The sequence below is a fragment of the Topomyia yanbarensis genome, chromosome 3, assembly GCF_030247195.1.
Source record: "Topomyia yanbarensis strain Yona2022 chromosome 3, ASM3024719v1, whole genome shotgun sequence".
Classification (NCBI taxonomy): domain Eukaryota; kingdom Metazoa; phylum Arthropoda; class Insecta; order Diptera; family Culicidae; genus Topomyia; species Topomyia yanbarensis.
Genome location: NC_080672.1, coordinates 368,308,645 through 368,336,478, shown reverse-complemented (window position 1 = coordinate 368,336,478; position 27,834 = coordinate 368,308,645). Strand labels below are relative to the sequence as shown.

Here is a 27,834-nt window from a genome sequence, read left to right as displayed (position 1 = left end):
GGGACTAAAGAAGAAAATTTTGAGGGCTTCGGTTTCGTAAAAAGAAAGAAAATTATATGTCCCGATTTTGTCAATGTCTCTGTTAAATCAACCTCAAATTCACCAAGGGGCTGATAAAAACAAGTCTTCACTGAATTAATCATTCTATTCATTTTATGAATTTGAAAAGCTTTTTTTTTCATTTTTCGCTTTATTTTTTTTTATTCGTTCGTTTTAATGACTTTCTATAATTTATTCAGTTTATACAAGGTTTTATTCGTGCAAGACTAGAAATTGTTGTGTGCCTACTTCGCTTGAGTTCTGCATACCAATTAATGATCCAACGGCGATATGTGTAAGAAATATCTCATCTCACTGCTAGGTGGATTAAGTTTGGTTTTGAAGCTAGCATCAATCCAGCGCCAGCTTAACTCTATCACTTAGTGTCTAATTCTGATGAGACAAAATCGAAACACAAATTCCTTAACAAATATAATAAAAAATGTTCAAACTTACTCCATTCTGCTCAACCACTAAATATGCTTGAATAGGAAACGCTTAGAAAAGCATACCACTCACCCGACGAATGCCAGTACCCGTAAATTCCCACATGCTCCTAAAGCGTTCTACATGCTTTGATCATACGGTGGCACCCCAAGCCAACCAAGCCCAGCTTACTCACGTTGGTTTTCCGACGAAAAAACAGCAAAGTGCAAGGGCCGCGTCAACTCTGCGGATACCCATCGTCTATTAGCTAGTCACTCAAACCGTAATTCTTCGCATAAAATAGCTCACAATCGAATGGTGCCGCTTATTCTACCTCGGCTCCCCCTTTCCAAGCATGCGTCACTCTCTTTCTCTTTCGCCGTATACCCCACATGGTGGGTTCATGTAGTTCGATTTGAACTCTTTCGCGTACCCCTGCGCCACTAATAGTGATGACGTGAGCCTCTCGTTCTCCTTTGGGCAACTTTTGTGTTGAATGGAACGTTTGGACGGTGGACGGTTACCTGTGGTGGTTAGGTGAGCAGACGAGGGCAAGAAAGAACGGATCAGCGGACGGCCCGGCGTCGGCTATAATGTAAATACCTTTCGCGTGCTTCTCTTTTGTGGGCTCTTCCAGAGAATCCCTCCCCGGTGTGCGGCACTCCACGCAATGTAGCTAGAAGTAACGCTAAGGTGAGACTGCAGCCATCAGCAGCGGCAGCAGCCCAAAGAAGAGCAAAAAAAGGCGGAGAGGTTAATCAAAAACAACGCCAGAATAAGAAGATCAACTTGCTGCTGCTGTTGGTGGTGATGGTGGTTGCTGCAGGCAGTGGCTGATCTGCTGAAGTTACGTGTATGCTGAGCAGGTCGGGATCGCACCGAGGCTCAGGTTGGGCTTCAACTTAGTCTAGGTTGTATTCTGATCCGGTTAGGATTGTTTGCAGCAGCAGGTCGTCGTCGTCGTCGGTTTGGCGGTTATACCGTTTCGCGGTCAATTCGCGGTAGCAGAGTCACTCCAGGAGTCGTCAGGTTTCGTGCGGTAGTATTTATTATTATTTTTGCTAGTACCGGTAATCCCTCACCACTGTCAGGTTCCAGAGCGCGTTATTCAAACTGAGTGTGACGGTGCCACATGGCACATGCTGGTCTACGTACGAGACTCCATCGCAGCACATGAGCATTCCGTTCGAGTAGGTACGAGCCGAGGCGTATGTGTATATCGTCATCATCGTCGCAGTTGTCTTCGTCGTCGCGTTAGCCGGCCGCATGTGATATTCGCTTGTTGTGGGGTTGCGTTCGCGCGAGTATTTGTAGCAGCCAGGTTCCGTTTTTGACATTTCTCCCAAACGTACCGCAGATGTTTTTATTTGAATTTCGGTTGCGATCCGGTGTAGCTCGCGTGAGTTTTTAAAACCGGTAAGTTTGGTGTCCACTCGAGAAGATCCTGTCAGTTCGGTGTAATCAGTGAAAAGTGAATTTAAATTGTGATCAGTTAAAGGAAATAAAAAGCTTAAGGAAACGAGCTATAATTATCGCCACAACAGCTGAATTATCAGTCTGGTGCCGGTCTACCTTAGTGAAGTGCCTTGTTCAGCAATCAAAGTGTAAACAAGCAGGAAAAGAAGCAAAACAGAGAGCAGCTTCCAGTGTAAACAGTGCCTTTATTGTGATACCAGCTCGTTATTGGTGCCAAGATCTTTGCGTCCCGCGCAGAGAAAGAAAGAGAGAGAGAGAAAGTGAGAAAAAACAGCTGTCAATCATGCTGACGTTATCCCACAGCGGTGATGACCTGGCCAAGTCCTTGGGGGCATTAACCATCACACGCACCCCTAAGGAGCACTTTTCTGACAAGGTAAGAGAAATCCTCGGCGGAAGCACACGCACGGCAAGTTAACTGCTGTCATGAGCTGCGCGCTGTTCGACAAGTTGTTATCACACTGAACACATCGTTAGTTTATCAAGGTGGGAGCTCAGAACAGAACCACAGCCCGCTGCTGATGGTAACAATTAATTAGTGTACGGTGAGTGCGCAAAATCGATGTTACTTGATTGGGAAATCTTGCACGACATAATTGACTTTCCTGATTGATTGGTAGCAGACAGGGAACATGGGTGCGTTTTTCGGTAGAAATGAGTTGATGGGCAGGGTTGTATCGTTATTATGCGGATAGATTTATTTATCAAGCATATTTCAAGTCGAACATAATAGAATGAAATATCCGGAATAGTCAGCGATACAAGAATAATAGCAGTGGCCTCGTGAACCAGTCGTATTTTCGAACCAGGATGGGTTTCAAGTCTCAGTGGGATTGTCCTTAATTTGTTCTGAATGCTGAAAATTGACTGTAGCGTCTGCTAACCCAGAGGGTCGTGATTACGCCAACGGATTGCTGTTCCAAGCAGACAGGGCCGCTCGTGGTCCCTAGGTCCCCCTCCTGAACTGAGGGGCGCCCTTAATTAAGCTAGTTTAAACAGAGGTAGAGCTACATTGAATGAAAGTGATAAAGAATTACATCATTGATTAAATGATTAATTTCAGTAAACCGTGCTTAACCCAACGTTTCTAAAATGAGACATATTGCAACGGCAATTATGAACATAATAAACTATGTATTGAAAAGTACATATCCATTACGCTAACGCAATGAGCCTTATGATGTCTGATTTTTGCGAATAATCGATTATCTGTTAATCGAGTAATTTTCGAGAGCTTGATTAATTGCCAAGATAATCGATTAAAATTAATATTCGACTAGTAAATCTTAGTTTGTCAACCAAAAAAAGGTCGCTGGATCTATTTTGATATTTTGAGTCGCTTGCATTTTTTGTTCTGAGGTTTTCATGTTTAGCGTTAGCACATACCCTTCATGCATTATGTTGTCGATTAATTGATATCAGCTAATCGATTTTCTCGATTATACCGAAAGCCTCTAATCGATTATTGATTTTTTGATTATTTCAGAAATTAATCGATTACTTGCGTTAATCAAGTATAACAATACATCACTAAATGAGCCGTGTAAAATCGACGAATTCTATAAAAATAAAGGTTTGAAATATCGCTGCGTGCATTTCTCTTAGAATATTGACAAAATAAAAACAAAGTAATCTGACCTCATAGTTACATATTGTTGTTTATGGATGTAAAGTGCCTTTGTCAAAAATGAGGAATAATGGAGAAGGGCGGGTTAAAGGCATATTCCCCATTCGAAGTTCAGCTAGCAGTTCTTCGGACTACCTGATTCGTAAATTAAATGATTATTTCATTAAAATTATTAGTCGTATGATTTTTATCTACATTTCTTTACATCGAGACTATATATCAAACTTCGACAGATAGGCAAACCTTGCTGCTCTAAAAGCCTTTCACTTCAGTAGTTTTTAATCAACACCATGCGGACAAAATTTAGAAAAAAAACTGTTGATTTTGACATACAATTTTGAAATTAAAAACGCATGATTATAATGCTAATTTTGAATTGATAATGTAATGCATTATTAGCCCGGAACGAAAATGCATTGCATGGCGACTACCCCATATAAACTAACACAATGCTACTATGTATTAGGAATGTATTGGTGAATTTAACGTAATGGGCAGAATCAGTAGCGACTGGCTCAAATGGCACGTTCCCCACGTTGATCGGGGATTTGTACCTTGCCAAGTTTGTCTTTTCATTCATTTCCCTGATGGAAAGGATTGGAAAAATGGTAAGGGGAGGGGTAAGGAAAATAACGAAACAGAACAATTAAAACAGAGCATTCTGCACCCTCGGAAGAGTGCTGAACGATCTGCAGGTGAAATTATGTTTTATTGCTATAGTGTTTTTGTATTTCAATAGCACACTATTGAAAAACATGCAAAAATGAATAGATCTCGGTAAACGTGAAAACTCCCACACATCAGTCAATCTGAGCCGTCAATAGGGAGCACCTTAGCGACTCAAACGAACACGAAAGGTTATAAATAAATGTGGCGCGTTCCTGTTGCAATCAGTTGTTGTTCTTTTGCCAGACAAGTAACATTGTGCCTATAGCGTCTCGTACGACAGATTTGAGCACCTAGCACACTGCGCATCTATGAATGACGTCATCATCGACTATTTAAATAATATCATTCCTCGAGCGAGTTCATTCTCTCGTCGAACGTCGGGCCGTAAAGAACAGCAGTAGCAATCAGGCATGTTGACAATGCGCTGCGATGAGTGCTGCATTTAATCATTGCTACCGCTAGGGGTTGGGGACGACGACAGGTCTAGGCATCCAGCGCACAGTGGTCGGAAACGCCAAAAACGTGAACTTAATTCACTAGAGGCCAAACCATCGAATATATTCACAGGGTGTCTTTGGAGAAATTGTTCGTATGAATATTCCCCACAATCTGATAACAATTGAAATTAGACATGACTTACTATGATCGAACAAAAAATAATAACTTTTTATACTAACGAGATAGAAAGTTGGTGTCTTCGACAAAGTTTTAGAAATACTCATAGTGAAGAATTTTGTTGAAAAACTTGAGCTTGTAGGACTAAAGGTTATCGATTTATAGGGCATTTTCTATGGCAACGCCCTTAAATCTAGTTTTTTTAATATAACTTTTTTCATTGTGACTTTTCGTGCAAACTATGTTCAAGACAAATGTGTAGATATCAAAACTACATCAAAAATAAAAATACTCATCCGTTTCAAAGTTATTGAAAATTTTTACATTTTTTTACACCAACTTCAACTACGTATAAGGAAGAAAGGTGCAAACCAAAATGCACGAACAGGCACTTTTTTAACTTTCTAAGCAATGCACAATAAAGCTAAGAAGGTTTGGTGCGTGGCACTCTAGAACCCTATGAATAGGGTAAGCTTTCTTTATCATGTTTTTTGACTTTTTCCATTCAAAAATAAGTAAAAAAAATTTTTTCAATATCTTTGCCCCAATTTTTGAAATTTTTGGTTTGATACTCCATTACAAGTATTATTTTCACTTATTCCTGAATATTTCAGATTTTATAAACGTGGGAGCAAAAATGTGAAGTTTTTTATATTATTAGAGATCTTAAACAAATATATACTCAAATAGACATGCCATAATGAATTTAATGCTTACAAAAGTATGTCATTAATCACTAAATTTTACGAAAAAAATCGAAAAATTTTTTTTTTGCTGATTTTTGTATGGAAAAAGTAAAAAAACATGATAAAGTAACCTTATCCTATTCATAGGGTTCTAGAGTGCCACGCACTAAACCTTCTTAGCTTTATTGTGCATTGCTTAGACAGTTAAAAAATGCCTATTCGTGCATTTTGGTTTGCACCTTTCTTTCTTATACGTAGCTGAAGTTGGTGTAGAAAAATATAAAAACCTTCAATAACTTTGAAACCAATGAGTATTTTTACATACAGTCTTCGACAATATTATGTAGTTTTGATACTTACACATTTGTTTTGAACATAGTTTGCACGAAAAGTCACAATAAAAAAGTTATATTAAAAAAAACTATTTAAGGGCGTTGCCATAGAAAACGCCTTATAAATCGATAACCTTTAGTCCTAAAAGCTCAATTTCTTCAATAAAATTCCTCACTATAAGCATTTCTAAAACTTTGTCGAAGACACTAACTTTCTACCTCATCAATATAAAAATTTATTTTTTTTAGTTCAACCATAGTAAGCCACGCCTAATTTCAATTGTTACCAGATTAGGGGAATATCCATACGAACAATTCCTCCAAAGAAACCCTGTGAATATATTCGTTGGTTTGGCCTCTAGTGAATTAAATTCACGTTTTTGGCGTTTCCGACCACTGTGCAGCGGCCAAGCGTTCGTGATGTCTTTTTTCCATGGCTCTGATTAGCTCTATTGATTTTGCGATGACGTCTTCCTCGTATATATAACATTCAGCGTTGCTCGGGTGAGCTTATTCTCTGGTCGAACGTCGGAGCGGAGACGATAGCAGTAGCCGACAGATATAATTATGCAGTGCGCTGTGTACTGCTTTGCACACCACAACTGGAGAGTTACGGCACTCAGTGTCAGTGCTAGTCAGCATACCGTTGCGATGAATCTAGTCCCGCGTTGCTTTCAGCGACACTAGAGTTGTTAAACTGACAAAAAATTGACGGTTCTTAAATTTGGAAAGCCGACTGTTCTGAGTTTCGTGGAACACCTTGTAGCTCGGTGTATTTACACCGACACACTCTTGCTTATTTCGATTTATTTAGGTACTCGTTCAGCAAAAAAGATTAAAATTTGTGTGTATCGAAAATGTTAAGCCCTAGTTAGCTCGACCCATATCCATTGGGGCCGTACACAAACAACGTTTTTTTCGGCGAATTTCGATCCCTCCCTCCTCCTCGTAGCATTTTGTCAAAATATTCCCCCTGGTGAGACATCGTCACAAATTTGCTACACCCCTCTACCCCCTAATGTGCTACGTCATTTATACATGGCCCCTGGCACCGTACTAGCTGTTGTTTAAAACGGTATGCATTGAAAGCGAAAATCGAAGCGTGACTAAAATGTTCGCTAATTTTAAGTCATTTATACAAAACGAAAGAAATATATTGTATTTTAACCCATTCATGCCCATGTTGTTTGTGGACAACAACGTTTTTAAACAGCTATAACTTTTGATTGAGCCAAGATTTGCTCACAAAAACAAGTAAGGCTAATAAATGTGGCTATTGTCTTTCATTTGAGTACTAACAGTTACAAGGATCAGCTCTAGAACTGAAGATTTTGCGGTTAGTCTGATTGCATTCCATAAGAGCAGTGCTGCCAGGAACAGTTTACGTTGACGACGCAAAATGAATTTTTCATATATCTTCGTCTTGTTGCAATATTATTGAAAACTGACAAAACTTATCAATTTAGAGTGCCTTTGGCTACGTTTTCCACACAAGTGGACTATTGTAAATATTCTAGGAGAATTCTAGCACTGCGTGGGAAGCACCTATCTTTATGAAAAAAGGCTTTTCATGTCTCTTGACCCCACCGTTTTCAAGGTAAAATAGGTTTAAAATCGTACATGCACTAGAAAAAAGTTGGGCATGAAAGGATTAACTCGAAGTTTAACCTTATCGACTTAACAAAAGTAGGTTTCAAAGCAATTGTTTATACAGGGTTTTTGGTTCATGGTTAAGAATCTCTCGGGGGGTGATAGACTGCCATATTTGGAGAAAAAAATTGTTCTACACAAGGATGCAAAATGCCTACCTTTTCTACGGCTGTAATTTTTCTGCCTACATTCTCATTTCTCTTTTGACGCTACTGTCGTTCGCTATTACAGAACGCCCAGCGCTGTACGGCAGTCTGTAAGCAAAGCAGTAACATGGCAAAGAAATACTGCCCCCAGTACAGCCACCAGACGCGAGCGGTACAGCTTCTCTTTCCTTATTTTACACTTTTTAATATTTTTAATCAATTCAATATTTTCAATCACAAACGACGGTAATAAATGCCCTTCGTTTACACCACGACCGGCATCATCGCTTTCGTGTGCGGGCCTCTCCCTATGACTACGTAGAGAAAAGTGTACAAAGCGAGAGAACAAACTTTACTACGCCACACTCTCACCGAGCAGTCGGAGTACAGCAGCAAAACAAAAATGTATTCTACTTCTCTACGGGAAAATGTACTCGATTTGGTTACCGTTCTGGCAAGAGCTGTAGTGATGCGTCGTTGTAGCGGGCTGTACGGCTTGCGCAAATGTAAATATACCGAAAAAAATGTAGTTTACCAGTACCTTTGGCATCCCTGGTTCTACACATACCATCAAATCTCAACCGTTACAGAGTGATTGAACTTTTTGTGTAAAAAACTTATTTGTCTTAAAATACCTCTAACTTTAAAAGTATACTTTGCATTTTAAATGTTCAGTTCCATTAGAAAGGTGAGAAAATTTCCTATTGAATGGTGTTCTCATATCTTTTAAGTAATTAGTTTTAATTACCTTTTAGCTGTAATGTAGTTAAAAGTTAGTGTTTTTGAGGAGGTTTTTGCTAATTTTCTCGAAATAATGGAGTATGATTATAGCAATATCCATTATCCAAAAGTTGGGTTTTAGGACAATTCATAATTTGTTCTTGGACGTCATATTTCTATCTCTTCTCATTTATTTGTAATTTCATTACTATACTTTTCCTGTAACCGACTTGCAAGTGCTCAAAAGACTCTAATCTAAAAAATATGCTTTATATCGTTATTTACAAGATTTCATTGGAAAGCTGAGAAAATGCCCTATCAGTGTATGTACAAATATCTTTTAGTTAAGTGTACTAAATGATTTTTTACTAACGAAATAACTCAAAATTTGTGTTTTTTGGAGAGTTTTTTAATTATTCTAATTATTAATCAACAAAATTTATCGTAACTATTGTTCATTTGATGCCCCTTAATGTTCTCTATAACTTTTTATTAGACACTTTGTCTATATCTCTTTCCATTTTGCTGCTATTTAATAGTTAACACAGCATGAGCTCGCCACAAATGTAGTGGGTTCGAAATCGTTATTTTTGCATATGAAACGATGTGATAAAAACGATTTTGCGTCGAAACCAAAAGAAATAATTGAATGGAGTCAAAGAAAGAACTGTAGAACTTGCTGAGATGCATTATTTCCATGATAATAGTGGTGATGTTTATTATTTACTATTTTAAGAAAATTAACGAAAATGCTAATAATAGCACTAACTTTAAACTAATTTACTTTTAAAAGAATACTAAATTCACTTAACTGAAAGGTATTAATACATTTTTCACTGTAAAATTTTCCTGGCTTTCGAATAAAAAGAAAAAAGTACAATAAGTGCCGTAATTTTTCAATTAGAGCTGGTACTAGTGAAAATGAGATAAAAATATCCAAGTTGAATAACCCAAAATCATGAAAATAAGAAAAGCTAAGTGTATCATGTCAAAGAACAAATTAGCAGCTCATCAAGACTAACAATCTGAATTATTAAAATGATGAGGTTAACTATTAGGATTTTCAAGAAATGAACGAAAAATCGTTTAAAATTGTTTAATTTTCAATAAATTACTTTGAAAAGGCTACTTAAACTCATTAGCTGAAACATGTGAGGGCATCACTCAATGCGAAATTTTCTCACCTTTCGAATGGAACTAAAACATTTAAAATACAAAGTATACTTTTAAAGTTAGAGGTATTTTAAGACAAATAAGTGTATTACACTAAAAGTTCAATAACTCTGTAACGGTTGAAATTTGATGGTATGTGTTGAACAATTTTTTTCTCCAAATATGGCAGTCTATCACCCCCCGAGAGATTCTTAACCATGAACCAAACACCCTGTATACGCAAAAACATTTTTTTAAAATAAATGCATATCATATGCATGGTTTCGCAAAGTCTAACTAGCTCTTTTCAGCTTTCATATATGCGCGGAAAAACTGTACATACTTGTAATATGATGACAAACGATGTAAAATTTTTGAAGCATTCGTAAAATATAAGGCTGTTTTTTTCCATTTCATATAGATCATTTCATATAATTAAATAAATAAATACATATCCGTGAAGAGAGTAAACGTGCGATATTTCGATTATTGTATCGATTTTGTGGGCTGTTTTCGGCAAATTTAAGACTAAGAGAAACGAAAGCAATGAAATTGAAAGATAGGTATTCTAGAGCGAATCAGTTATAAAAATAACACGGAAGACTAGGACTAGGCAGGCTCATATGGCCATGATCAAAAGGAAATGTAAAGAATCCATTGCCTTCTGATGGTAGGAGTTGGGCTTTCCACCCAAGTTTACCGCATGGTCGTTGATAGAACATAACTCATCATCATGGTTTACCGCCGACGCCGCGAATTATATTGCACACTACATTTCCAATGTCGCCGTGGTCGTGTCCTGCACACAACCCTTAATTTTTTTTTTGTTGGAAACGGACCACCAAAAAACACTGGGTTAGGAGCAATAGCATATCATTGAGTGTCCGATTTGTGTACATAGGTTCATCTATGTATGGAGAACCAAAAATCCGTTTACGTAATTACATTACTACAGGGCAGTTGCATATCAGTTGCCATGCGATAATTGAGTTTGCAATGTCCAGTAGACTGGTTCAATTTTTGACTTTTAGCTCCACCAGGCTTTTCTGATTCCTTTCATGATCCTTAGTAATTGTGCAAATTTTGGTGCCGATTGGTTGTGTCTACGGACCCTCCAAAAATTTCAAAGTTTATATGGAAGTTTGTATGGAAAATCGGTTAAAATTAAAAAAAAAATCTTAAAAAATCACCTTATCAATCAATTAATCAGAACACTATATATTTCTAAAGGTAATCTTCTACTGAACACATTCGTGGAACATAAAAAGTTTACGAAAATTCGCTGAGAAAAGTTATTAACAAAAGAAGCAGCATGACTTCAAAACAAGCCGATTTTCCATACAAACTTCCATATAAACTTTGAAATTTTTGGAAGGTCCGTAGACACAACCAATCGGTACCAAAATTTGCACAATTACTAAGGACCATGAAAGGAATCAGAAAAGCCTGGTGGAGCTAAAAGTCAAAAATTGAACCAGTCTAATGTCCAGTCAGTGTCCTGACTAGAATACTGCAATTGTGCTGGGAAAAATGCAGCAAATTCTTTGACATTTTCGGACTCACATCCGGCAGAAAAGTCTTTGTTTGAACGCAAGTTTGCAAGCTACGCCAATGGTTGGTATGTTCGGATACAGCCCAAGAGCGAATTCTGTGCCTTATCCAACTTATCGAAAGTTCGCAGCGCCCGCTCTGACCCATTCATCCACCCATTCATTTCCAGTTATACAGAAATGACCAGATACCCATAGAAGGTACATTTCATTTAAAATGCTAAGTTCTTCAACTTGAGTTCGACATGCGATTACTAATTTCGCTATCGAACCTGCCGAACTAAGTGCTTTCAGGACAGCCTGACTGTCAGAGCAAAAATAGATTCTTTTACCGTAAATTCTCTATTGAAGTGCCGATTGCACTCCATCTAGCCAGACAGCCATTTCTTGCGAGGAAAAATTCTCACATTTTATGTTTCAAAAGAAAAACTACGTGTGAGTGTGAGTGTAAGGTCACTGCACAGTGGTCCAGAAGGCAAATTTAGCAGGAATTTTGAGATTTTACTAAATCTAAACAACTTAGCCTTATTAAGTCTTTGGAGAACTTTTCGTAGTTTATGAGCTCCCTCTTTTTGTTAAAACAACAGTTATGGTGGTTCTAATTTGACCAAGATCAAAAAATTAACTTTTTAATCATTCTAGCTAGAGCCAAACGACCTTCAGCGAAGTTGTAGAACGACAAATTTTGGGAAAGTTTGGTGAAGACTTGTAAGCTCTATCTGTCATATTTTTTATTTTACAACAAATTTAAAGTCGGAGCTTAGGGTGTTTCTTCGAAATACAGTTTGATTCCAATAACTTTTGCTGTATTCATTTAAAACTGAAGTAGTCTTCAGACAACTTTAAGATTGTTTCAAGGCGAATAATTTGTTTCATGGCACCATATATCTAGCTATTTCCGTTGAAAAATTATGAGCACTTTTTCGCCAAAAATGGGGTTGTTTGGAATAACAATATTACTCATTTGTGGCAAATAAAAGATGATTCTTTTTTAACTATAAATAATGTCATGATTAGATTTTTCATAAAATTGATTTAAAAAAATCTATTTTTGAAATATTAGCTGCTTATATCTTCTGAACAATAAAAGCTAGAGTTTTGATGTATTAGAAGAAAATGTTCGTCTTCAAAAACTCTGAAAAACATCAGAAAGATAGGTTGGAAAAAAATAAAAACTGAAAAAGTTATATTAAAAATTTGGTTTTTCATGAATTGACTCTTTGTAATATGTTTAAATTACTTTCACGGTGAACAATATAAAAAATGTAGTTTGGTTTTATGATAAAATATTGCACTTTGCAATACTTTTCTATTATTTTAAATAGTGGATAGGGTGGTTCTATTTTTTTTTTAAATCAGAAAATTAGCTTTTTAATAGTTCGAGATAGAGTTTCGCTGTCTACCAGAAAATTGAAGAAAATGATATTTTAAAAAACTTTGTCGAAACTCTATGTCGTTGTACTTTTCATTTTACAAGAAATTTACCAAAAACATTTAGGTTGTTTCTTAAAAAATTTTTTTGTATAACTTTTGCAGTTTTGATTTTTCATTAGGATCACTTTAGAAATGTTTTCAGATATTTTGAAGAACAATTTGTCTTAATATATTGAACCTCTAGCTCCGCTCGTTAGAAAGTTATATATACTTTTTACTAAAAATAAACTATTTTTTGAGTAAATATTGCAAGATATAAAAAATATCGTATTTGCCATTTTTGGTGATCTATGCTAAAAAGCATGCTATTTCATATGAAAGCAACAGTATTTAATGTTCAGTGCCCGAATCGAAGATAATTCAATTTGAAAAAGTTATATTTTTTATATAAAAGTTCTTATAGCTTTGAAACGAAAAAAGTTAAGTAGTTAGTGTTTTAAAGCAAATTATGCGCCCTAAAATAATCTTCAAGTTGTCCAAAAGGTACTTTAGCGTAAAATAAAAACTTCAAAATTTATAGAAATAAAACCGTTTTTTAAGGAACACCGTAAAGCTTACATTTGAACTTCTCGTGCAATAGAAAATATAATAGCTAGAGCTTGCATGTCTTCAGCAAATTTGTCTAAAATGTGTTGCTCTACAACTTCATCGAAGACAGTAATGTTAAAAAGTTCTATTTTAAATATTGTTCAATTTAGAACCACCCTAGCATCGGTTTAAACAAAAAGAAGGGCCTTGCAAAGTACAACAACTTTACCAAACATGTTGTAAGGCTAAGTCAATTAATTTTAGCAAAATATTAAAATTCCTGCTAAATTCGCATTCGGGACTGTGCACTGGGAGCAAGTGTTTATTCATCATAACCCTTTGGGGCCACAGTCTTGTATGGCTAGTTGCACGATCGATCGAGTTATTGTTCTAGATCCCAGTAATCTTTAGTTTAATCTTTAGGTACACACATGAAAGTGCTTCTTGTTTCAGGAACACATATAGTGATTTTATGTTCAAGAGTGTCCTAGAGTAGCAGTAGATGCTGTCGAGAACGCACCAGTTATCGCCATTAACACCATCCTTCGAAGATGGTTTAACTTTGATTGGATTGTCATAACTTTTCCCTTCTGCCACCAAACAAGGCACCCGTATACCAGTATTGATCTAACAAATGTTGTGTAGATCCACTGAATGTACTTGGGTTTGAGTTCCCGAGATTTGTCGAAAACATATTTTCATTGGCCGAAGGCCATGCAAGCTTTCCTAATTTTGAAATCGAGGTGAGCTTTACAATTAAGTTTGGAGTCAAGTACTACTCCAACGCAGCGTACTTAACTTGACATGCGAAAAAAAATTTCAAAGTCAAAAAATTGCAACGAACAAGCTCCAGTTGCAACCTTTCGCTGCGTGATCTTTATATGATAACCATCGACGAAACCATATTCGGAAACCCAAGCTCATTATGTTTCCTCGACAATCCATCGGCGACAAGTTTCCGTTGAAGTGGTGACAGTACACTACCATTAGAACATCCGCAGACACTCAGTTTCCTTATCTCTACTTGTCTTAACGACGATCACAGATGTCGGTTGCTAAGTATCGCGTGTATCCAGTTCGTGATAGATGTAGGTACTCCATGACCTCGTACTGCCTTCAAATCGGATTCGAAAGACACGTTGTCAAAGGCACCTTCAATATAGAGAAATACTCCTAAACTTGATTGCTTTCTGAAAAAGCTTTTTCAATGTTGTAGACAACATTGTGTACCACGGTGGTAGTTGACTTCCCCCGCTGATATGCATGTTGCAGTGCATGCAGCGGGTGCTCGCGCAAGCTAACATCCTGAATGTAGTGGTCGATTAAACGTTCCACTGATTTGAGAAGAAAGGAGATCAGACTGATCGGTCTAAAGCACTTTACCTTCTCACAAGTGACGCGACCACCTTTGGGAATGAATTTTTACAGTTGTTTTCCGCCACACCAATGGAATGTATCCTATTGCAAGACTACAAGGAAAAACCTATTTCAAAATATGCTTGAAGTACCCGAGCAAACGAAAAGCCCTCAATAACCCCTCGATCATGGAATCGTGGCAGATGAATTAGAAATCATGGATTAATTCATCAGGCAACAAAGGCTTCATTAATAATATTTCGAGATTCGTGATGTAGTTCGCGAGAAATAAACAGACTGTGACTGAAGTTCACGAAACAAAAACAAATTTAATTTGAACATAAATAAGAAACACAAGAATTTTGTTCATGGTTCTGTTTTTGTAATTGCTCTTGATCACGATATTAAGAACATTTTTTCCGTGTATGAAATAAACGAATTATCAAAAAAGCAATACAAAACTTGAAATATCTTTGTTTACTTTTCTCTTAACTGCATCCCCATATCGTAATTCGTAGTTAGCATTATACAGACGGAATAAACACGTGGAAATCTGCCCTCATACTTACACACCGTTGTCTGTGGATGAAGAATGCCTTTACCGAGGATGTGGAATGATAGAGTAGGGCGCACTGAAAACATATTTCTCATTCGAACTCCGTTGTCCAGATCGATGCTGGGTCATTAGGCCGAATGGTTATTAGGCCGATATAACTACAATCAAACCAACTCGAATAAGTGACCTAGTGTCCAAAATGTCTTGAAATTCAGCAAGAACGCATTAGAAAAACAAAACTCCAACATCCATAACCCATAGTACGGATTACGTGCCTAATCCATAACCGGCACGCCTTGCAATAATATCTGTTGGATAAAATTAGTCGCAATGTCCTCCCGTTAATCATAACCATCGGCTCAGTTACAATCGCAGACGATGCGAACCGATGCGATGACAGCATCATTCTCTTTCACGAACAATTAATCGCGTTTATTGTGATCTGCGGACTTGGCAGCTGCGATAGCGAAAATGATCGTAAACAAAAGTGTCATCCAAGCCTTAGTCAAGTAGCCGGCAGCGGCGCAAGCCGATTAGTACGATTCTCGAGTGAGTTTAGATACGGACCGGAAAGACAACTGTCATAAAGCAAAAAATAAAAATTATCTTTACTATACTTACTAATGTGATCTCCGTTTGATAAATTTGGGATTTTCCCTCAAAGTGTATTTTTAAAACTGGCTTTCCAGTCCGTTTCAAAACTTACTCGTGAAATCGAAGCCGAACTGTGAAGAAGCGCAACTCCTTGGTGCGTGTTTGCCTGTGCGGTGTGTGACACAGTACCAATATCAGTCTAAATACACGTTGCAGCCTGGCCTCACATATCGACACGTTTGTTGGTACCTATGAAGCTATCTGCTGTAAATTGTGGTGTAGATCGAGAACCAATTGCACTGGACGTGCGGGACGCCCATCCTACATTGACTACCTTGCTTTATAATGGTGTCTGCCACTTCATGATGGTAACTCAACGCAACAGTGAACTGCGGTCTAGTATGGATTTATTTGTTCAATAAATTTATAAGTTACGGTTATGCTGAGTATCTAGCCTGGCAGGAGGTGGGGCGGGGTGTCAGCGGGCCCTGATTTTTTCTGTTTGAAAATAAAGCAGTTGGTAGAAAAATAAAAAATATTCATGCTAGAAAAACAGTAATTGCAATATCTTAAGATTCATTTGCTTCATTAAATAATTTTGTGATCAAGGCGAGTATTGAAAAAATTCTAGAAGTACATTTAACTTCCAAATTTAAACTCATATTGTGAATTCAATCATTTTTTAAATACGTTTTTCATTGAATAAATAAAAGATTTTTTAATGATCTAGTCGATCTACTTACTCTTCACAATTTAAAACCAATGTTTGTATGGAGAACTAGGGTGGTTCTATACGGAAGATATCAATAAAAATGGCCATCTTTAATTTTCGCGTAAAGTCTTATATAAAATGCTTATAACATTGGAAGCTATGCATTTTTTTAGGTTAATCGGACGTCTTTTAGGGAGTGCAATGAATTTTTTTTTTTTAATCTTCGAAAAAATCCAAAGGCGGAGAAGTGCTACTTTAAATGTTGAAAACGAAAGCAAAAATTTCGAATATTTTTATTTATTGATTAACAGATTAAGGCCGAAGTGGCCTGTGCCGTATACAAAAGATTCCTCCATTCCACTCGGTCCATAGCCGCGCGTCGCCAGCCACGCAGTCTGCGAAGGGTCCGCAAATCGTCTTCCACCTGGTCGATCCATCGTGCTCGCTGCGCGCCACGTCTTCTTGCACCGGTCGGATTGCAATTGAGAACCGTTTTCACCGGGCTATTGTCCGACATTCTGGCTACGTGCCCGGCCCACCGTAGTCGTCCGATTTTCGCGGTATGACAGATTGGCGGCTCCCCCAACAGCTGGTGCAACTCATAGTTCATTCGCCGTCTCCATGTGCCGTCTTCCATCTGCACTCCACCGTAGATGGTACGCAGCACTTTCCGTTCGAAGACACCAAGTGCGCGTTGGTCCTCCACGAGCATGGTCCAGGTCTCGTGCCCGTAGAGAACTACCGGTCTAATCAGCGTCTTGTAGATGGTCAACTTCGTACGGCGGCGAACTCTGTTCGACAGAAGTGTCTTGCGGAGGCCAAAGTAAGCACGATTTCCTGGCACGATGCGTCTACGAATCTCTCTGCTGGTATCATTGTCGGCGGTCACCAGTGAGCCCAAGTACACGAACTCTTCAACCACCTCGATTTCGTCGCCACCGATGCAAACTCGAAGCGGGCGGTTCTCATTCTCTTCTCGTGAACCTCTTCCTATCATGTACTTTGTCTTCGACGTGTTGATGGCAAGTCCGACGCGCTTGGCTTCTCTTTTCAGTCTGATGTAGGCTTCCTCCATCTTCTCAAAGTTTCGTGCAATAATATCAACGTCATCGGCGAAGCCAAGTAGCTGGACGGACTTTGTGAAAATCGTACCACTCGTGTCGATCCCTGCTCTTCTTATTACACCTTCCAGCGCGATGTTGAATAACAGACACGAGAGACCATCACCTTGCCGTAACCCTCTGCGTGATTCGAAGGGACTCGAGAGCGTCCCTGAGACACGTACTACGCACATTACCCGATCCATCGTCGCCTTCACTAATCGCGTCAGTTTGTCCGGGAATCCGTACTCGTGCATAATCTGCCATAGCTGATCTCGATCGATAGTGTCGTATGCGGCTTTGAAGTCGATGAACAAATGATGTGTGGGCACATTGTACTCGCGGCATTTCTGCAGTACTTGACGAAGAGCGAACACCTGGTCCGTGGTAGATCGTTCGCTCATGAAACCCGCCTGGTACTGCCCCACGAACTCTCTTGCAATTGGTGATAGTCGACGGCATAGTATTTGGGAGAGTACCTTGTAGGCGGCGTTCAGCAGGGTGATTGCTCGGTAATTACAGCAATCCAGCTTGTCGCCCTTTTTGTAGATAGGACACACGACACCTTCCATCCACTCCTCCGGTAAAATCTCCTCCTCCCAAATCTTGGTAATCACCCAGTGCAGCGCTTTAGCCAGTGACTCGCCACCGTGTTTTAGTAGCTCGCTTGGTATTTGGTCAACCCCAGCGGCTCGAGCCGGCTGATCTCCTCCTGGATTTCTTGGAGATCCGGAGCCGGTAGTGTAATGTCTTCCGCGCGTGTTCCCAGGTGCGTTACCGTGCCATCCTCGTCGTCTGCTGCATCGCCGTTCAGGTGTTCTTCGTAGTGCTGCCGCCACCTCTGGATCACCTCACACTGGTACGTGAGAAGATTCCCGTTTGTATCTCTGCACATGTCGGCCTGTGGTACGTGGCCCCTGCGCGAGCGGTTCAACTTCTCGTAGAATTTCCGTGTGTCTTTAGCGCGGTACAGCTGCTCCATCGCTTCGCGATCTCGGTCTTCCTGCTGGCGCTTTTTGGTCCGGAAAACCGAGTTCTGCCTGTTCCGTGCCTGTTTATATCGCGCCTCGTTCGCCCTCGTGTGGTGTTGCAGCATTCTCGCCCATGCTGCATTCTTCTCTTCGACTAACTGCTCGCATTCGCCGTCGTACCAGTCGCTTCTTCGGTCCGGGCCCACCGTACCTAGTGCACTGGCTGCGGTGCTACCTATGGCGGATCGGATATCTCTCCAGCCATCTTCAAGGGCAACTGCGCCTAGCTGCTCTTCCGTTGGTAGTGCCACTTCCAACTGCTGCGCGTATTCTTGAGCCACTCTGCCATCTTGTAGCCGCTCGATGTTTAGCCGCGGCGTTCGGCTTCGACGAGAGCTATGCACTGTCGAAAGCTTTGAGCGCATGCATACTGCAACCAGGTAGTGGTCCGAATCTATATTCGCACTGCGATAAGTGCGGACGTTTGTGATGTCCGAGAAGAATCTACCGTCGATTAGAACGTGGTCGATTTGATTTTTTGTTACTTGGTCCGGTGATCTCCAGGTGACTTTGTGGATATCTTTGCGAGGGAAGAAGGTGCTTCGGACTACCATTCCACGGGAGGCTGCGAAGTTCACACATCGTTGGCCGTTGTCATTTGATACGGAATGCAGGCTGTTAGGCCCGATCACCGGTCTGTACATTGCCTCCCTTCCTACCTGTGCGTTCATGTCGCCGTTGACAATTTTCACGTCTCGCAGAGGGCAACCGTCGTATGTCTGCTCCAGCTGCATGTAGAACGCTTCTTTCTCGTCGTCGGGTCTCCCTTCGTGTGGGCTGTGCACGTTGATGATGCTGTAGTTGAAGAAACGGCCTTTGATCCTCAACTTGCACATCCTTGCGTTGATCGGCTGCCACCCGATCACACGTTGGCGCATCTTGCCCAGCACTATGAAGCCGGTTCCCAGCTCGTTGGTTGTACCACAGCTCTGGTAGAAGGTAGCCGCTCGATGCCCGCTTTTCCACACCTTCTGTCCCGTCCAGCAAAGTTCCTGCAGCGCCACGATATCGAAGTTGCGGGGGTGTAGCTCGTCGTAGATTATCCTGTCACATCGTGCGAAGCCGAGCGATCTGCAGTTCCATGTTCCGAGTTTCCAATCGTGATCCTTTATTCGTCGCCTGGGTCGTTGCCGATTGTTCTGGGTCGTATTCTCTTCTGTATTGTTCGTTATGTGGGTTTTTTTAAGGGGCGGTTTATAGGGCCTACGCCAACCACCTGTCTCGCCGGTGGGCCGTCGTGCCAGGACTGCTTAAGGTCCCACCTGGACACCAGGACAGGTTTACACCTTCCGAAGAAGGGTAACCCCCTTCAAATTTATATGTCCCAAAAGAGCATCAAACCACAGCATCTGAAGTGTCAAAACAAACGAAAATCACAAAAAAAATACAAATAGTGCCAGGGGTTTAGGGTTCCAACTAAATCTTTGTGAAGGAATTTAAAAAAAAATAGAAAGGAGTTTCACAGCTTAAAACCCAAGATGGCACTAAATTTAAAAAAAAATGTTATCTTTCAGGTCAAAATGAACATTTTAGATCAACTAATTTTCCTAATGAACTGGATTTTTTCACAGCTCTCAATATTTCTGATTCTCTTAAAGCATCTCCGGCAGTAGAAATATTCTTGATGCAGTTGCAAAATGGTTCTGGTTTGCTGGTTCTTATCAACTTAATCAGAACTACTTTCCTTGCGGGATATCGCGATTTGACTAGTTGCTCCGGAACACAAAACTGTGTCTCAGTTTTTAGAGCTAGAGTAATTCCAACACTAGCTTTGTCTGGCTTTAAGTTAGTGTCGGACTCTGATGGTTCGAAGCCGAAATGCAAATTCGATAACTAATTTAGTTATAGGATTGGTTGCTTAACGCACTAAAGTGATTTATACAATATGCTCCTTGGTGGAAGAAAATTGGTTTTCACCGAAGGGAGAAATATAGCAACGTGTACACAACTATAACGTTTGAGATGGACGTCTGTTTTTTGTGTCTCAATATTAGGAGAAATACAAATATTAAAAGATTTTTTCAGTATACTATATTTATCTTTTAACTTTAAAAATATTATTTTCGAGTTTAATTTCAAAAATCGCAAACAAGTAAAAAAATATATTGATCATGTCCATCGGCCAACCACACATCGTACTTCCGCGAACCGAACTGTAAATACTATGTATAGTATTGCCATTATCATTATTATTAAATTGCACTCGCTCCGAACGAAATGACGTGTTCTTTCCCAGTTTTGAAATATAAGTAATCGGAACCGAGCAGCAGTGTGATTAGGGTGGCAGCGCTTGGGGCAAGGCCTTACAAGATCGGTAGCGGGAAGTGGAAGCAACGCAGAGTATTTAGCTCTCTTGCGAACGAGTTTGGTTTTGTGGTGACACATTCAGTCAGGAGGGCTAATATTCATGGCAAGTCGGTTTCAGCAGTATGTGGTAGCTTATCGACTCGATTGATGAATTGTGTGTAGGTGTAATGGTGGGAAGATTTTTTGTTTTGCTAAATTGCTAGGTTGTAGTTGGCAGACAATGATATTGAAAAAAAAGATGGGTTTAAATGTGGTACAGTAACCCTATAGAACCATCAGTATACACGGCAAGGTGCGAAATTGACTCGCACACCTTTCATTCGATAGTTACTATTATTACTTTGGCTTACACAGAAGAGAGTCGAGGATGTTTATCGAGCGATTTTTATACCACGAACCCTCTCATATAAATCCCCGGCTTTTTTGCGGACAGTCTAAAACTGACCTGACTTCCCGGTTGACACCTGAGTCTTCTGCAGAAACAATGTCTGAACAGGAATGACGTCAGCTTAATGAACAGGGAAATGAAATACGTAGGGTAATAAGTCAATTATTTTGGCAGTATTAGTCAGTCGCAACTTTCTCGGTCTACATTATTGATGGAATGTGTATAATGGTAAAATACTTGTGTATGAGCACAGTGAAAAATCGAATCGGATACTCCAATTTTCACCCTACCGTACTATAGCCAATTCGGTGAACAGAAATGGTAGACGCTGCTCAAACTAACGGCTTCAAATAAAATTGAGTTCTTGTAACTTTTTCGAAGTGTTAAATTAAGGTAAATTGTCTTGAAGATAGTATCCATTCAAAGATGACAAAACTCACAACCACTTCGATTAAATTATAGCAACGGGTGTTTTTTTTTCAACAAATTTTTTATAACATGTCCTGTAATAAATTTTGTCGATGATTTGTGAAAATTGCCAGAAATAGAGTAAAAGATCGGTTTCGACGGTATGAAGTAACAAGTTACTTTACGCTTGTCCGGACATGCCGTAGATTTGATTCTGGAGGTGTTGACATTGGGGTCATTCTTTTCGGGTTAGAGAAATCTCTTTTGTAAAAATATCTAACCCTATGTGTGGGGTTGGGACTCTTGTTCTTAACAAATTTTTCGATGGAATAATCAAAACACTAATCAAGAATAAGTTTTTTAAAAGAGGCTTCTAAACTTTGTCGAGTTATTTGAAACAGTAAATAAATCTACTAGCAGCCTGGCAACAATTTTATATGATGCTAAATATGGAAATTGGATATTTCGATAGAACACAAATGTTCAACATAATGAATAATTTAACGCTCCACGTATACGCATTTCCAGGTTATTTCTGTATAAAGAGAGAATCGCTAGTGTGTAGCCGGCATCTAGCAAATTATATACACTTATAACCCGAACGATTCGCATATAGGCAATCCTAGTTCATTTTAATTCATCTTTTCTTCCACTGTGTTAATGTTCTTATTCTTATAGTGAAACGAATTCAACAAAACCAAATGCAACAAAAATAACAAACAACGAACACAATGTGAACCGGGAACGGGAAAATCCGATTCCAAAACTAGTTTCTTAACCCCATCATTACCCCGTTTTATCATATTTAGATATCTACTGTCTACCATCTACCATCTACCGACAAACTAGAATTCGAGCTGTTACATTTTGATCGATATCACGTACGATCTGTATGAGATGGTGAGATTGATTGCTCACGTGCTGAACACAACGGACTAGAGTTCTACTCTGATCAAAGTACACACTTAACGTGGGCGGCTGTAATTCAAACATGTTTCAGGCCAGGCCCGTGCACAGAAAATTCTCAAGGGGGGTTTTGATTTTTTAACGTTTATTTTATAAGGGACATTCAAAAACCCTTAAACTTTGAAGATTTTTTCAGAGGTTGGACCTAGCCTTGTGAACCAAATGACTCAGCTCAACAAATTGGGTAAATGTTTGTTATCGAGAAGAAGTTATCAAAAGACACCGCTGCAAAGTGGTCGGAAATAGGGTTCGTCGCGGTGCGGATGTGGGCGGTAAATGGATTGTCCGCAACGCAACCGCAAAAAAAAAAAAATAAAACCGCACCGCTTACCGCAACCGCACTGCATTTATTTTAAATTCATGTATTTTTAAAAATAGAGTTGAAATATTATTCATTTATTTTGTATAAACATATATAATAACATGTTATTCTTACTTACACAAAATTTAACGTTAATGAGCTCGTCAGAATAAGAAGTTTGTGAAAAAAATCAACTTTTGCAATTTTTATTACTGAAATGCCGTACATTTTAAGACAAATACTTTCGAAACAAGGTAAAATGTTGTCAGTCTATAGCCCCAAACTCCTAAGAAATGTACCTATACCTTCTTCTGCAGCAACTAATAGGAAATCTTTATTTTATTTATCCTTCAGTTAATTGAAAAAAATGGAATAAAAGTGTAATGAGTAATTAAGTTGTATATTTGTTTCTATAAATTTTGACATTTTCAATGATTTTGATGCATGAAAATGAAATGGATTTTTCTAGGAGTTGCGTAGAGAAAATCGCCTTTCATTCTTAATGGAATTTTATCAAAAAATACAGGTTGCACTTCTGTATAGTAGCGTATATATCCCAATACAGTGATGTTGAAAAACATGCTGAATTTCGTCAATATGAACAGTGCCACATTTGACGAAAAAATAACACATAACATCTAATCCGGAATCCATCCAATCTCCAACGGTACAGAGTTATTTAACATTAGAAGAACTGCAAAAATATATGATTTGTAGCATACAACAGAAATGTTATTAAAAATATGGGATTTTAAGGATAAAATATCCCAAAACCATAACTACCGTATTTTTCAACAAACGCACGTTTCCTCAATCAAATACTAAGATTAATTCCTTTAAAAAATATAAGAACTGTAATATTCTAAATAGGGTGTTGAGCCCATTTTCGCTATGTTTCTATTGTCACCCTACCCATTTGAAGCCGTTGGCTAGAGCAGTGTCTGCCATCTTTGTTCAACGCATTGAATCAAATGGTAGCGCAACAATAGGGGCACTCGATTCGAGTTTTTGTTGCGCTCAAACACGAAAATTTCACTGTTTCCAGCGCATTTGTGTTATTATATTGGTTCTTAACAACGAACCAAAGCTGTCGATGTTAATTTTTAGGCATTCCATTGATTTTTTGACCGAGAAATTAATGAATTAGTGAGGCACCCTGCTTAGTATGTTGAAAATAGGCTCTTTGCCCTACTTGTTCGATGGTTATAGCATTTATTGTATTTTTCTCTAATAATTTCCCGTAGTTCCAATAGCAAAAACTTCAACTGAAGTGGGCGGGGATCATACATTTTCCAAACTATGTGAAATTTGGCATTTGAGTTAACTACAATAAGGCTTGGAGAATTACAAAGTGCCACTATGCCGAATACCATAAAACACTAACTTCAAATAACTTTACTTAAAAAAAATCACAAGAATATTAGGACTTAATTTGGTAGAAAACTTTTCCCAGCTCTCCAATAGAAGTACGTGAAAAAAAGTTATGCAGCATACTTTTTGAGAAAGAGTCTTATAAAACGGGCTGCAGAAAAATTCACAATGAATTTACTATTTCTGTGTAAATTCATTGTAAATTTTTGTGAAGAGATAAAAACACTATGTTGAAGAACGAATGATAGGGTAATCAGTAGACTGCCCAGAAAAATAATGAATTTTTGAAAACACAATCGGCCCACCCCTGAGTCGATCCCTAGTCCCACCAGGAGTACTTGCTCTAAATTTGAAGCAAATCGAACAAGTCTAGCTACCGGACCAACGTGCTTGAAGTTTGTATGGGATTTTTCGACAATTTGCATGGAGAAAACCCTCTTGCTCACATTTTCGCCGCTAGGTGGCACTGTATACATCAGATTATCACCAAATGTGAAACTTAAGAAGATAATTCTATTGTCTACAACTTTGTTGAAGACTGCAAAGCGATCCGACTCGAATAGGAAAAGTTATTAAACTTTTAACGAAGTGATGTCTGAGTCAGTTTTGCATGGGGCCTAGCAGTGCATGGTAGTGTATCAGTACTAGGTTCTAACAAACTAAACATTTTTGTGGATTAATGGTTAGATTTAGCTGAATAGTATGTTCGGAAGAATTGCAGTACATAATACGAGCTATGCTTTGGTTAGAAAATTTTAGTTCAATCTGTGACCGCATAGATGGCGCCATCACTAACTTTTCAACGGAGAGAGATAGAATATCGAAATGTTTGGAAGAATTACTGCAATATTCCTGTTCTACAACTTTGTAGAAGACACCTAATTTCTATCTGTCTTCGTTGAAAAGTTAGTGTTGGCGCCATCTATGCGGTCAGATGTGGAACTACAATTTTCTAACCAAAACATAACTCGTATTATGTACTACAATTCTTCCGAACATACTATTCAGCTAGATCTAACCATTATTCCATAAAAATGTTTAGTTTGTTAGAACCTAGTACTGATACACTACCATGCACTGCTAGGCCCCATGCAAAACTGACTCAGACATCACTTCGTTAAAAGTTCAATAACTTTTCCTATTGGAGTCGGATCGCTTTGCAGTCTTCAACAAAGTTGTAGATAATAAAATTATCTTCTTAAGTTTCACTTTTGGTGATAATCTGATGTATACAGTGTCACCTAGCGGCGAAAATGTGAGCAAGAGGGTTTCCTCCATGTAAATTGTCGAAAAATCCCATACAAACTTCAAGCACGTTGGTCCGGTAGCTAGACTTGTTCGATTTGGCTCAAATTTGGAGTAGACACTCCTGGTGGGACTAGGAATCGACTCAGGGGTGGGCCGATGGGGGTCATTTTTTTTCTGTCACTCTAGTAATCAGCCTAATTTGGACTCCTCCATGTTTAGGACGCTTTCCATATATTTGTCTCCTTTACTGACACTTCTTCCAAATTCGTTTAGTTTGATGAAGATAATTACATTCTTGGGCTTATTTTTAAGTCTCAGCATCATTAGTTCATCTCTAATTGCTTCAAATTAATCAAAAATCACAGTTGAAAAAAATGACAACGAAAACGCTTTATAATTCCATGATTGATGCATTTATGCATTTGTAAATTGGATTTAAGAGTACATTTAAATTGTTTTTCAAATTATCTAATAATTTGGATTATGCATTTCATGTATATGAAATGGTATGTTTGTAAAGTTTTACTTAGAAGTATAAAATAAATAGAGTCCAAAATATGTCGAGAAAATAATATTACCAAATTATTTTGGACTTCAAGAACCGATAGTGTTACTTCGGGCGACACCAAATAGGGGCTGCTTAAGGTCCTCGATCCCTGGCCAAAGCCACGGGGATCTAGTGAGGGTGGGCTCTACAACAGCCACTTATAGGGCGACTAGCTCGGCCGTGAGTAGCGTTCTCGCTCTCAGAGATTTTCCTAACAATGCCATAGCTAAGCAAATAAATCTATTTGCGCTCTTCTTAAATAGTAAAAGTCCTAGTTGTAATCCACTTTTAATTCGGTGCGGTTGCGGTAATACCGCGCGGTAAAAGCTCATTTCCCGCACCGCGTCTGCGGGAAAAAGGGTCCCACCGCACCGCAGATTTTGCGGTGCGGGTGCGGTAAATACCGCAACCGCGACGAACCCTGGTCGGAAACCCCAAAAACCTAATTCACTATAGGCCTAACGAACGAATGTATTCACAGGGTGTCTTTGGACAAATTGTTCGTAAGAATATTCCCCGCAACCTGATAAAAATTGAAATTAGGCACGGCTTACTACGATCAAACTAAAAAAATTAACTTTTTATGCTGACGAGGTAAAAAGTTGATGTCTTCGACAAAGTTTTAGAAATACTCGTAATGAAGAATTTTGTTAAACCACTTGAACTTGTATGATTTAAAATTATCGATTTATAAAGCGTTCTCAATGGCAACCTCCTAAAATTTAGCATTTTAATATATTTTTTTCCATTGTGACTTGGATGTGAAGGCATTAAAACCACACACAGATTTTTTTTTGTAAAAATAAGAGTTTTTCACTCTTAGCAAAAAACAACCAACGCATACTCTTAGTTTAAAAATAAAGCTTTTATTTTGAGTACTATTCTTCATTTGCTTAAAAGGAAAACTTTTACTTTGATTATTATTCTTGATTAATTTAAAAGTTTTACTTTCAACCTAATAGTTGGCGTTGGTTGTTTTTTGCTAAGAGCCGATCACTCTTACTTTTACTAATATTTTTGTCGTGACTAACGACTTACCTTTCAATATAGGGGCCCCTTTTCAAAATTTCGACGCTTATATCTTTTGTTGTACTGAATGGATTTAATCCATTTCTTCGGCATTTTGTCGAAAATATTTGTACCAATGTTGTATTAAATTTTGGAATATGTAGACATTTCATTATCAACGAAAAAATAGTGTTTTGAAAAATCTTTCGAAAACGACTCGGAAAAGTGAAAATTTTCAGCCCATCCCGCACAGAGCCGTCAATATGGTGCACCAACCGAACAATAAAATAATGAAAAGTTTATCTATAGGTCCACTACATGTTTGTTCCTATAATTATTCGTATTGGGTTGCTTGGCGAGAGCAGTTGGTGGGGGAAAGCCGGCATATTCGTTTTAGTTATTCCATTAGAAGCCGGACGGAAAGGAAAGGCTCATGCACGCCACGAGAACGAGCGAGAAAGCGATAGTAGTGCATATTAGCGAAAGCGTTACGTACATTTTGAACCTTAATAACTTTCCTTCTACTAAACGGATTGCCAATCTTGTTTCATAAATCGGAAGGAAAACGTTTAACGCTTGCTACCGATACGTTATTTGCTATATAAAATTTGTTTAAATAGTTCAAAAACTACTTTAAATGAGTATCAACATTAATGATAAAACCTATAAATAGGGGTGTCGCAGCTTTTCTCAAAGCCAGACGTGTGTAAGACGCAGTACATAACTGACGTGCATGGTCGTGAGAAGCTGCACCGGACGACCAATCAAATCGGCTACCACCGGAGAGAAGAAGAAAAGGTGGTAGCAACTGCCACTAGAAATGCCAACAAAACATCGAAGGCTGCAGCGAACAAGCCGAAGACCCCAAAGCCAAAGTAGGGTGTCAAACCT

The 27,834-nt window shown here is 38.7% G+C and overlaps 1 protein-coding gene across 1 annotated transcript in view; it reads left to right on the top strand.

The window, feature by feature from the left end:
• The first annotated feature begins 1,858 nt into the window (after window positions 1-1,858).
• LOC131690283 (four and a half LIM domains protein 2) overlaps window positions 1,859-27,834 on the top strand; it is a 605,833-nt gene continuing 579,857 nt past the window's right edge. Inside the window, exon 1 of the mRNA XM_058975937.1 lies at window positions 1,859-2,317. Within this exon, the coding sequence (XP_058831920.1) occupies window positions 2,225-2,317 (93 nt within the window). The 5' untranslated portion in view covers window positions 1,859-2,224. The remainder of the gene's footprint in view (window positions 2,318-27,834) is intronic.